The 12575-nt window shown below is 42.6% G+C and overlaps 1 protein-coding gene across 3 annotated transcripts in view; it reads left to right on the forward strand.

The window, feature by feature from the left end:
- The window catches only part of LOC142586048 (intermembrane lipid transfer protein VPS13A-like), a 935034-nt gene that overhangs the window by 722752 nt on the left and 199707 nt on the right, over positions 1-12575 (forward strand). For all 3 annotated transcript variants that reach the window (XM_075697293.1, XM_075697294.1, XM_075697295.1), the window contains 2 exons: positions 12218-12357; positions 12419-12521. In XM_075697293.1, the coding sequence (XP_075553408.1) occupies positions 12218-12357; positions 12419-12521 (243 nt within the window). The remainder of the gene's footprint in view (positions 1-12217; positions 12358-12418; positions 12522-12575) is intronic.

The raw sequence follows: 12575 nt of genomic DNA on the forward strand, positions 1-12575 counted from the left end.
TAAAATGACTGTTGCTGACTCTTCGTATTAAACCAACAGTCCTTGCTCCTTTAGATGCTATGTATTCTATGCGTGTCCGCCAACCAAGTTTTTCTGTATAAATCATTCCCAGATAATTTAGTGATTGTACCTGTGGAATTGTCTCCTGATCGTACGTCATTGTTATCAGGATGGGAAAGTTAAGAGGAAAACTATGATGTCACTTTTGTTGACATTTAGCGACATTTGTATTCCTTTAAGCCACATTTCAATCTGATTCAAATATGACTGCAATGCTTTGTGAAGGCTATGTATATCGCTTTACACTGAAAAAAATGCAATATCATCAGCGTATACATATACCTGCACGTCACGGTGTGTAGGAATGGGACTCCGTAAAATAGTAAATAAAAATGGGGGAGAGTACAGCACCTTGAGGAACACGCCCGGCCTCTTTGTAACATCGAGAAGAAATATTGTTTTGATAGGAATAAAATGTATGTTCACTCAGGAAATTACGAATCCATGCAATTATATATTGTGGGAGATTCACACTTTCAAGTCTGTCGATCAAGATGGTGTGCTCGACACTGTCATATGCTTTCATAATGTCTAATGTCACTAATGCCGTGTACTGGTTGTCGTGGCGAGCGAGTTGAATTCGACTCTCCAAGTCAACATGAGCACACCAAATTGAGCACCTAGGCCTGAATCGTATTTGAGAGTCACTTTATATTTGGTTGTCACCTATCCACCTTTCAATATTGCCATACAATTCTCTCTCTATTAACTGTACAAGATTTAAAGTGAGTGAAATAGGCCTAATGTTATCTATTGTGTATCTATCGCCCTGCTTTTTAAGTAGTGGAATTACTTTGTCAACTTTCCAATCTGAATAAATTCATGCATTCTGAATTGAAAAATTTATAAATTTAGGGAACTCCTGGAGAGACAATTCACATATTTTTATCATTGATGTACTTATGCCATCAGAACTTGGAGCTAAAGCTGGCAATGACTTTACCATTTTCGCTAATTCTTCTGATGTTATCATCATCAGAATCAGCCTATTTTATGTCTACTGCAGGACGAAGGCCTCTCCCCGCGATCTCCAATTACCCCTGTCCTGCGCCAGCTGATTCCAACTAGCACCCGCAAATTTCCTGATTTCGTCGCACCACCTAGTCTTCTGTCGTCCTCTACTGTGCTTCCCTTCTCTTGGTACTCATTCTGTCACCTGAATGGTCCAACGGTTATCTAATCTTCGCATTACATGACCTGCCCAGCGCCATTTTTTTCTCTTAATGTCTATTAGAATATCGTCTATACCCGTTTGCTCTCTGATCCAAACCGCTCTTTTTCTGTCTCCTAAAGTTATGCCTAGCATTCTTCGTTTCATTGCTCTTTGTGCAGTCCTCAATTTGTTCTCAAGTTTCTTTGTCAGTCTCCAAGTCTCTGCCCCATATGTCAACACTGGTAAAATGCACTGATTGTATACCTTCCTTTTCAATGATAACGGTAAGCTTCCAGTCAGGAGCTCACGATGTCCGCCGTAGATAAGCCATCCAACTCATCTTTATTTTTCTGTGAATTTCCTTCTCATGGTCCGGGTTCCCTGTAATTAGTTGACCTAGGTAAACGTACTCCTCCACAGACTCTAGAGGCTGACTGGTGATCCTGAATTCCTGTTCCCTTGCCCGGCTGTTCATCATTATCTTTGTCTTCTGCATGATAATCTTCAGCCGCACTCTTACACTCTCTCTGTTAAGGTCCTCAATCATTTGTTGTAACTCGTCTGCGGTGTTGCCGAATAGAACAATGTCACCGGCAAACCAAAGCTTGCTGAGGTATTCCCCGTCAATCCTTACTCCCAAACCTTCCCAGTTTAATAGCTTGAATATTTCTTCCAAGCACGCAATGAATATCATTGGAGAGATTGTGTCTCCTTGTCTGACTCTTTTCTTTATAGGTATCTTCCTACTTTTCTTGTGTAGAATTAAGGTGGCTGTGGAATCTCTGTAGATATCTTTTAAGGTATTTACATAAGCGGTCTGTACTCCTTGATTATGCAATGCCTCTATGGCTGCTAGTATTTCTACTGAATCAAATGCTTTTTCGTAATCTATGAAACCTATATAAAGAAGCTTATTGTACTTTGCGAATTTCTCGATAACCTGATTAATGACATGGATGTGACCCATTGTAGAGTATCCCTTCCTGAAGCCAGCCTGTTCCCTTGATTGACTACAGTCCAGTGTTGCCCTTATTCTATTGGAAAATTTTTTCAATTCTTTAATGTCTCCCTGTTTGTGGATTAGTATAATGTTTGCATTCTTCTAGTTTTCTGGGACCCTTGCAGTTGATAGACACTTCGTGTAAAGAGCCACCATTTTTTCAAGCATTATGTCTCCTCTATCTTTGATTAAATTGACTGTTATTCCATCTTCTCCTGCCGCTTTTCCCCGTTTCGTGTCTTGCAAGGCCCATCTGACCTCATCTCTAGTTATAGGAGGAGTTTCTGTATCCTGTTCATTATCATTCCGAATGGAGTTCTCCCGAGTCCTCTGGGGTACTGTACAGGTCAGCATAGAATTCTTCCGCATCATTTATTATACCTTTGAGATTGCTGATGATATTACTCTGCCTATCTTTCAGTGCATACATCTTGTTTTGTCCTATGCCAAGTTTCCTTCTCACTGATTTCAGGCTGCGTCCATTTCTTATGGCTTCTTCAGTCTTTCTCACATTATAATTTCGAATATCACTTATTTTGACTTGTTGATCAGTTTTAACAGCTCTGCGAATTCTATCTTATCTCTTGAGTATAGGACACTTTCATTATTTGTTGTTTCTTTATTAGGTCCTTTGTTACCTGGGAGAGCTTGCCTACTGGTTGCCTTGGTGCTTTGCCTCCCACTTCAATTGCTGCCTCTGGAGCCAGCCTCATTACGTTTTCATTCATTATCTCTATGTCATCATTATCGTCTCTCTGTTCTAAGGCTGTATATTTGTTTGCAAGTACCAGCCTAAATTTGTCTGCTTTTACCCTTACTGCCTCTAAGTTGACCTGTTTCTTCTTGACCAATTTTGCTCTTTCTCTCTTCAAATTGTGGTGAATCCTAGCTCTCACTAACCTATGGTCACTGCACTTTACCCTACCTATCACTTCTACATCCTGCGCTATGCTGGGATCAGCAGAAAGTATGGAGTCAATTTCATTTCTTGTTTCGCCATTAGGGCTTTTCCAGGTCCACTTTCTGTTGCTACACTTCCTGAAAAAGGTGTTCATTATTCGAAGCTTACTCCTTTCTGTGAATTCTTCCAGCATCTCTGCTCTAGGGTTCCTAGACTCGCTGCTGTAGTTGCCAATTGCTTGTTCACCAGCCTGCGTTTCCCCCACTTTTGCATTAAAGTCGCCCATTACTAGAGTGTACTAAGTTCATTGCACTGCAACAACTCAGCCTGGTCATGGCTTCTCCCCAGAATCTTTACCTCCTCAAAAGGAGGTACACAGCGACAGGCATTGCACTTACCTGCGCACTGCAATGCCTGTCGCTGTGTACCTCTTTTTGAGGAGATAAAGATTCTGGGGAGAAGCCATGACCAGACTGCATGTGAACTGATGGAGGCTTATCACACAAAAAAGAAAGGCCAAGACTGTGTTAGCGATACCTCCATTAGGTTGTTTCAATCGGAAATAGATTTTTTTTATAATTGGTTGCCACGCTAAGCTGATGTGTATTCTTGTTTGCTGCGATCTGCGAATGCTCTATTTGCCTATACCGTATTTACTCGCATAATGATCGCACTCGCGTAATGATCGCACCCCGAACTTGCCGCAGCGATATGTCGTGTGCTAAGTCTAGCTAATAATGATCGCGCTTACCATCTGTCGAATGCTACGCGAACGACTCTTCAAGACAAGCTAACTGGCCTGCACGCACCAAACATTAAGTAGATGCCTCATTTCATTACTGTCATCACTTTCCGCACTTCCATGACAAAATGAGGTGCAACCAAACTTGCCTTTATTATGGGTTGGCTTTATAATGGTTGATGTCAACAAAAACAATAAAGGCGCATTTCGATCCTTTTCATCTGCACTCGTGAGCACGCAACAAATCGCGCGCGGCAATGATAGTAGCCACGTTTACTCTGATACGTTAAAAGTGTACCCTATTCATACGCCGACGCTTGTAACACAGCTAAGATATTCGCGCACCCTTAGCGGAAACGTGCCGTATTAGGATAGTAGTGAAGACAGATGCCGCAGTTTCCGCAGCACGTCGGCCAGGCATTTCTATGTCACTGGCAGCTAAGCGCGCCCACCTGTTTCTGTCCCCTCAAAGTGGACATGGCTACGTTATTGCCGCAAACTTGCCGATATTAACGATATTATTCATCACTGATACGGAAGAAAGTGTTTCAATGCACGTAATGTACTCACGAGAAGAAAAAAAAATCGCGTTCGGCGCGTTCGGCTTGCTCTGCCAGCCGCCATTTTTGTTTTGGTGTCCCGCACCCGCAATCTCGCATCCCGCAGCAAACGCGGTACGAAAAAAAAATTTTTTTTTTTCGCGGGAAATTTAACCCGCGTAATGATCGCACCCCTGAATTTGCGTCAATTTTTCTGACAAAAAAAGTGCGACCATTATGCGAGTAAATACGGTATATGCCCATGGGCTGCTGTGAATAAAACAGTTGAAAGTTACCGCCCGTGCTGTTTGTGTTCTCTCCCTCTGTCCCCATCTTATTTCCAGTCAATATGATATGAACCTAAACACGTCATAGCAATTCCTCTTTTCACTAGTTTTGAGTGTGCCAACGCTTAGTTTAGATTTCATTTGCTTGTCCTGGGGTTATATTGCCAACAAATATGTTGCGCTGTTAATCTTAACTGCAAATCCAAAAATTAAATTTCAATATTAATCTTGAGTAAACCATGAGTCATGATTCAATTAATTATGAGTCAATTAATCATGAGTAAATCTGAGACCCGTTCGTTCTTTATCAAAGGCTGCGAGAATAACTCCAATATCTTTGGAACTGTTTTGAGAGCGGATAACTACCAAGTAGTCGTCAACAAACCTGAAGCACTTGATCAATGTTCCTACCAAGACGCTCTCGAGTGCCCGGTCAACAGTGCCGAGAAAGATCCCGCTAAGAATTGGCGCGACCTGAGAGCCAATGCAGACCCCCCTGCTTCTGAATTATAATTTCATTATCCCAGATAACAAATGTGGAATTTAAATAAAAAACCAAGAGTTAGTGAAAAGACTGAACCAGGACACCACTCTCACTAGTCCTAAACTTTAACTCGTCGTATTCCATAATGCTATCTTTGATTGTCTTGATCAGCTGATTTCTAGAAAGGGAATAATATAAATCTGTGATGTCGATGCTGAATGCTGTGCATGCCGGATACACCCCTTCTTGTAAGAACCTAACGACATCTTCAGAGTTTTTACCTTGAATGGGTCTTCTACCTGGAGCCTTGTTAAGTTCTTCTGAAAATAACCAGAGGCTACGTGTTGCCATATGTTTCTCTCAGACACAATTGTGCGTAAAGGCTTTTCAGCTTTATGTGTTTTTATCATAAAGAAAACCTCAAGGTTCAACCCCTGACTTTTGTTCAAGGTTCAATTCCAGTAACAATTTCTTTGCTTGATATTTGACTTCCTTAGGTTCAATTTGCACTTTCTTGAAGTTTTTTGTTAAAGCAGTTGAGGCTTTCTCAGAAAACTGCCCTTCCTTTAGGAGGACAAAGTACCCTTCTTTATCAGCAGTCAGTACTTTCACTTCATTTTCTCCTAGAAATTGTACAAGGGGTTGAATCTCTTGCACTCTGCCGTTCTGGTTTCCTTGATATCTGACTAACATGTCAACGCCCTCAGAAATGCACCTGAATTTTTCATCTTCTTCTACATGCTTGGACACTGATCTAACGGCGGCTATCTTATTGTTAGAGCCTAGGCACGGCTCTAGGCAGAACTTTGGGCCTAATTCAAGAATGTTCAAGTGCTTATCTGGAACGGAAATATCGGTCAGGTTCAGCACTTTGGTCCTGGGTTTCGGTTCCTTCTCCTTGGGGGTAGGGTGCACCGGACGTTGTTCCAGAGGAATTCCAGCGAAGACTGACTTGACCTAGACCACTTGACCTATCGAAGGCACTCTCGTTGTCTTCCTTTCATAAAACCGTACACGGACTTGAGGCAATCTCTCAGCAACCTAGCCGGGCTCATCCATTTGGACCACATTTGGAACCATATGCATCAGGATTAGCTTCACTGAGGATATTTATGACTGTGTGCACATTCGCATCTTCAAGCTAATAACCAAAGTACCATGGCACTGCAGTTTGACATATACAGCAAAGTCCGCTTGTCCTCATCATCTGTTCTCTGAGCAAAAGACCTGGCAAGTTTTCGTGTACCAGATACTTTTCCAGTAACACCTTTTGCATTGGCAACTTGAATATCAGTGTAACGATTCCTGGGAGGCCAAATGGATCACACACAAGGAAAGCAAAACTTATTAAGAGACCCCTCTTTGTGTTCTTTAGCTCTGTTTAAGGACTCCAGCATTTTTATAGTAGACGCCATTAGGTTTTTTATTTTGACGTTGCACGAAAGACTTAAATTTTTTGGTCTTTTTCTACACCAAACTTTCTTAGTGATCTCACGTGAGTTTGATTTGCATTGTGTAGTCTCTGTAGTCCATGCAAGTCGTCTGATGAATTACCTTGCCATGGTTCATAAATGTGCTCATCATCATCATCAGCCTGGTTACGCCCACTGCAGGGCAAAGGCCTCTCCCATACTTCTCCAACAACCCCTGTCATGTACTAATTGTGGCCATGTCGTCCCTGCAAACTTCTTAATCTCATCCGCCCACCTAACTTTCTGCCGCCCCCTGCTACGCTTCCCGTCCCTTGGAATCCAGTCTGTAACCCTTAATGACCATCGGTTATCTTCCCTCCTCATTACATGTCCTGCCCATGCCCATTTCTTTTTCTTGATTTCAGCTAAGATGTCATTAACTGGCGTTTGTTCCCTCACCCAATCTGCTCTTTTCTTATCCCTTAACGTTACACCCATCATTCTTCTTCCCATAGCTCGTTGCGTCGTCCTCAATTTAAGTAGAACCCTTTTCGTAAGCCTCCAGGTTTCTGCCCCGTAGATGAGTACTGGTAAGACACAGCTATTGTACACTTTAAATGTGCTCATATGTCCCTAATTATCAACAAGCTCTGTCTGTATTTTCCTTCAGTAGTTAAAGTGCTGTCGCATAGTTTTCGTTGGTCATTGGTAACCCGCAGACCACATTTTCAATTCATCTGGACAAGTAGCTACATAGGCACTTTACCTTATCAACGTTTACTAAAGACTTCTTTGAATGGATTTAGGATTCAAATTGATCCAAAAATGCTGGCCATTCTATAATATCTCCATAAAGCTATTGTGCTTCTGCCTTAAGTAGTCTCACTTGAGCTCTTCCCGGCATTTGTGCAGGGCATCTATATTAGTATATCAACGTACTGGATGGAAGCTCTGACAAGTGAAGTTCGGCTCAAGACTTGGTTAGAACTATAGAATTCTACTCACTGGTCAGTGCTTGTCAACTCCCCATTGAGATTTTCATCAGCTACATATTCGTCTATCTGGCTGTCCAGGTCGTAGAGCACAGTACCTTCAACAGATTGAGTTCGTCAGTCAACTCAGCGACTGGGATTGTAGTGTTCATTAGCACTTTCATGTCATTGATAATTCATCTTGGAAAAGCTTGAATGGTGCCATGCTTTCGTTCGAATTGTTCCAGGTTGCATGGGCAGAGTGTAACACCGAACAGCTGGTCCTCCGCTGTGTTGTGACGTTGATCCGTTGTGGCCACCTCTTCAGCCAGCTTGCATCATCAGCAGAGGTTTTCAACTGTAGACAGAATCCGTCCTACTCATGGCATCAAGTTGTTGGAGGTCAAGAATTGAAAAGGTTAGAGTAAGCTAAGAAAGAAGATAGTTCAAGAAACTTCTGTCCCATCAGCACTGCTCTTCCTGCGTGTTTCTCTTCTCTCTCATCTTGGTGGTAAGATTTGCCACAAGGGAACGTTACACATAGAAAAAAACTGGGAAATGGCTGAGAGCTTTCACTGTAGTTGTTAAGACAGTAATAGTTGAGCATAAGAAGATGTTTATTGCACAAGCAAGGCCGTATTTATTGTCCGAACCAAAAATGAGGGAAAGAAGAAGGAAACGATAGCATGTATCGCATTTGTCATCATCTTTCATCACAACATTTCTTCTCCCTTAAGGAGAGAAGCAATCGGGCAGTCTTCTTTTGTCATCACATTCCTTCTCCTTTAACTCTTTCTATACAATGCACATTGGGCATCATTAGCCTGCTAACGATGATATGAAATTCCGCTTTCGAGACCTTCCGCAACACTCACAGACACACTGCACCATAAGATGGGAAGTAAGAGATGTATATTTTTGTTTTCCAGTCAGCTTGCATTTTTCCTGCTTAACGGTGATTTTTTAACACGCTTCGAAGCCTCACAATCATCATAGCAGAAAGAAAAAATGGCCACCTCCTATAAACAGCGCATGCACGTTCTTCAACAGATCACAGATCTCACGATTCCACTACATCTGTGGCTGATTTTGTCGATGGATCGAGCAGCAGCGAGTTTAAGGATGATGCCTTTTTTATCTGACTTTGAATCGAAGCGCAACAACGATGCAAATCAGCCTGGAACATTGGCGGTTGCAGCCCAGTTAGTTTCGCTTGTTCGTTCGGCCTGTCTATTGTCGTTTAGAGTGCTTGATTTGTGTTCTCGATGTTATTTATTTCATTGACAGAGTATCCACACCATATCCCTCATCGTTTGCTTCGAGCGCTAGATGTTTTCCGTCTGTTTTTCACAGTGGAGGTAGTTACCAAGATCTGCGAAAGCACTAACAAATGTGCCTGGTTCATGATCCTAGAGAAACCAACCTACAGTGAAGAAGACGGGTCCAGGAAGGAGGTCACTCCTGCAGAGATTTATATTTATAGGCGTTCTTCTATACACGGGAGTGGTCGAGCTGCCGGGCCTATGCCTTTATTGGAGCACGTCAAGCTTGTTTCCTGGTCTGATTCCACCAAAAATAATGCCAAAAAGATGTTTCTGGGCACTGTTGGGGATGCTGCACGTATCCCGACCTAGACATTGACGTACGACACACTGGAACGAAATTGGACAAAATTTCGTGGTTGCTACAGCACATGAATGAGCGATGAGCAGAGTTTTTCCAGCCACACCAGGAATTTTCTGTTGATAAATGGGTGGTGAAATCAGAGGAGCGCTCCGGAATTTGCCAAGATATTCGAGATAAAGTGACTAAATGGGGCTTCAAATTGTTGGTGCTTGCAGACCCTAAAACAGGATAGAGAGTTAAATTCTTTGTATACACTGGCAAATGTGAAAAGCCTAGTTTTAATGGCTTGGCCTATGATGTTGTAGCCCATCTTTGTGATTTCTACCTTGACCACAGATACTGCATCTATATGAATAGCTTCTCCACATTGACCTCACTGTTTTGGCACTAGCTTGAACGAAAGACACTGGCATGTGGGACGACACGTAAAGACCACCGTGGATTCTCGATGGAACTGAAAGAGACCAGCTGGGAAAAAGAGACCACGTGAGGAGATGTGAGCTGTCTCCGGGACAGCGGTATCCTTTACCTCCAATGGAAAGATCAATGGGTGGTGCACATGGTGGGCATTGCACCTATGGCAAACCAGCATGTGCTTGCCAAATGATAAGGAAAAAAAATATAGAAAATGGCAGAAAATTTCTATTAAAAAAAAGCCAATGCTGGTTGATGAATACAATGCAGAAATGCTTGGCGTTGACAAGTCGGGCCATTTGATTGGTTCGTACAATGTGCTACAGAAGTCTATTCAGTTGTGGAAAATCGTTTTTTTCCGTTGTATTGACATTGCTTGTGTCAATAGCTTTATCATTTTTGAGGCACACTGGAAGCTACATCCTGAAATCGCCGAGCTCAAAATAATTGCCCACTGTGATCAACTGGCATTCGGAACGGAGCTATTGAAACAGTTACTTGAACTTGAGGATACACCACCAGTTCGCTATTGAGCACCAGCCTTCCAAGATGGAGACCTATAAAAACTGTAAGGAGTGCTACCAAGATAGAAAAATCCAGCAGAAAACAAGAGTTTAGTACAAGACATGCAACATTCCGCTATGCTTTACATCAAGGAGCTGCTTTGCCGCATGGCACACCCAACTGTAGTGCTTGTAATTTTTGTTGTGGGAGACCTAGTCAATGAAAAATTTCAATTTTTTCAAAGATAGTGCCTATTAGATGACGCTACATTTCTTTTATGTTTCAGAATTTTCGTAACATTTTTTTGTAGATAGAAGCCTGTCTTTACAAATTTTGTTCAGTTTTATCCAACAATCCTGATTCTGGCAATTTATATCTCTTTTTTTTACATAGATCTTGTTAACAAAACATTTGTGCATGAAAAGGGCATTTATTCTGCTTTTTGTTTATGTATAACATAATATATTGAGTGCAGTAGTTCCTCCAGAACAAGAAATCTGGCTTAACATGCAAAAAACACGTACAGTGGAATCTTGATAAACGGAAATCGCTTAAATGGAATTGCCTCTTAAACAGTGCACCATCCTCATGGTTGGTAGGTTTTGTATTCATGCAATTGTGTTCAGCTTTGTCTCTCAGTAAATTTAACTCCTGATAAATGGAACCAATTTCCCTGGTCCCTTGAGGTTCCATTTAAAGAGAGCCCACTGTATTTTCCCCATGGTAGGGAAAGAAATGGTTAAGAAGAGAAATGATCGAGCAGTCTTTTGACGTGCATTGATCTAAGCACAGGTGTCACCTGGTGAGCTTTGGTGCCCTCCATAGCCTCAATCTAATATGGGGAAGCTCTGGCTGACTTAAGGGCTATTCTTGGAGCACTGGATATCGCTCTAGAAATCGCAGATTGACATGGTCCAGGTGCCAGTTGTGTACAGCCCCATCCAAATCTTCAGCCTTACTTCCCTTTCAAGCACCTTGGCCAGTGTCCAAGAGTTGCTCCACCTGTAGTCGTGTGTTCATATAGAATCTTCCACTTGAAACAACCTTGATGCATGCAGGAAATCCACTGGACGGGCAATAAGTGGCAATAACACTAAAACATTGTCAATTCATCTGCATAGCTCATGTCCCATTAATAATATAGATGGAGTTCTTCCGCAGGCCAAGGGAGTCCTCTGGTAGGTGTGGAGAATCCTGGCCAGATGCGACTGCATGAAACTGTGATTGTTCCTTTTTAGACCTTCTTTTATTGTACATTCCCAATCAGTACTTCTTGGTCAGCATTTCTTAGTTGCCATGTGGCTTAAACCTTCTTTCACAAATACAAGGTTCTAGCAGCTACATTATTGGGTTAAAGTGTCAGCTTTAAGTTCATTTGGTGCTTTTCTATGCCACATGTGGAGGTAAAATACATCTGTACAGCATGTCACTTTCACCCAAACTGCTCTGAAGGCTTTGTGGGAATCGCTACAGGAAAATGAAGAGAGATAAAAAGACAGTTGGAGGGTGATCAAGGAAAAGGCTGTCGTATAGAGCATGGGGTACATCAACAAAGGTGGACAGTATATTGCAGTAGCTAGGGTAGTGCAAACATGTTCACAGATTGTAAAGGAGGAGGCACAGAAATAAACTTCATGAAACGAAAGAAGAGAACACCAGCCATAGTCATCTCCTCTTTTTCGGTTTGCACCAGCTCCTTAGTCCAGGACACCTATGGACTTAGCTGCATGTCAGGCCTGCCACACCAGTTGTTTCTGGTTATGCGGGTCCAAACTGGACAGCACAGATTGTGAATATGCGGGGATGCACAGCAAGGTGACTGGGTGCAGTTGAAGATGCTTGGCCTATAACATCATGTGGGCACACAGCCTGGGGGATGCGCTTAGTAAGTATGACATGCATCGAAGATGGGTTGTGCTCTCTAAAAAGAGCTGCAGCTTAGAAAGTTATTCTCAAGCCAAGAAGGCTGCTGCAGAATTCGCTTGTCATGCTCATCCTTGTTATACGTGCACCAGGATTTGCATAAATCTGCTCTTTGAAAGACCTATGAATAGTCATGTAAGCACAGTGACAAATCACTTGATGCTGTTATTTTTTATACTAAAATGGAATGGCACCTTCCAGCTGGACAATCAGCTGCCCGATGCAGTCTTCCCCACTGTCTTGCACCGGTCTTTGGCCCCTACAAGACCTCGCTGCTCAGCCCAGCCCATGCTGGAAGCTGCTTTGCTGCTGCGCTGCACCTGCCAGCTGAACACCATCAAGTACGTTGGTGGCTGCACTGTCGGATGCCAGAGCACTTCTTTCCCGATACTGTTTCTGCAGGTACCTGAAGCTTCTGCTGCAGGAGGTGCACATCAAACTGGACAAGGGCTTCCTCCTTTCCGTCTACGATGCCTTAAGTGGGATGCTGGCTAGACAAGACGAGGTACTTATTGATTTGGTCAACTCTGGTGCAGAGCTTTTAATTCCAATGGTTTTG

This window comes from Dermacentor variabilis, chromosome 6 (assembly GCF_050947875.1).
Source record: "Dermacentor variabilis isolate Ectoservices chromosome 6, ASM5094787v1, whole genome shotgun sequence".
NCBI lineage: Eukaryota > Metazoa > Arthropoda > Arachnida > Ixodida > Ixodidae > Dermacentor > Dermacentor variabilis.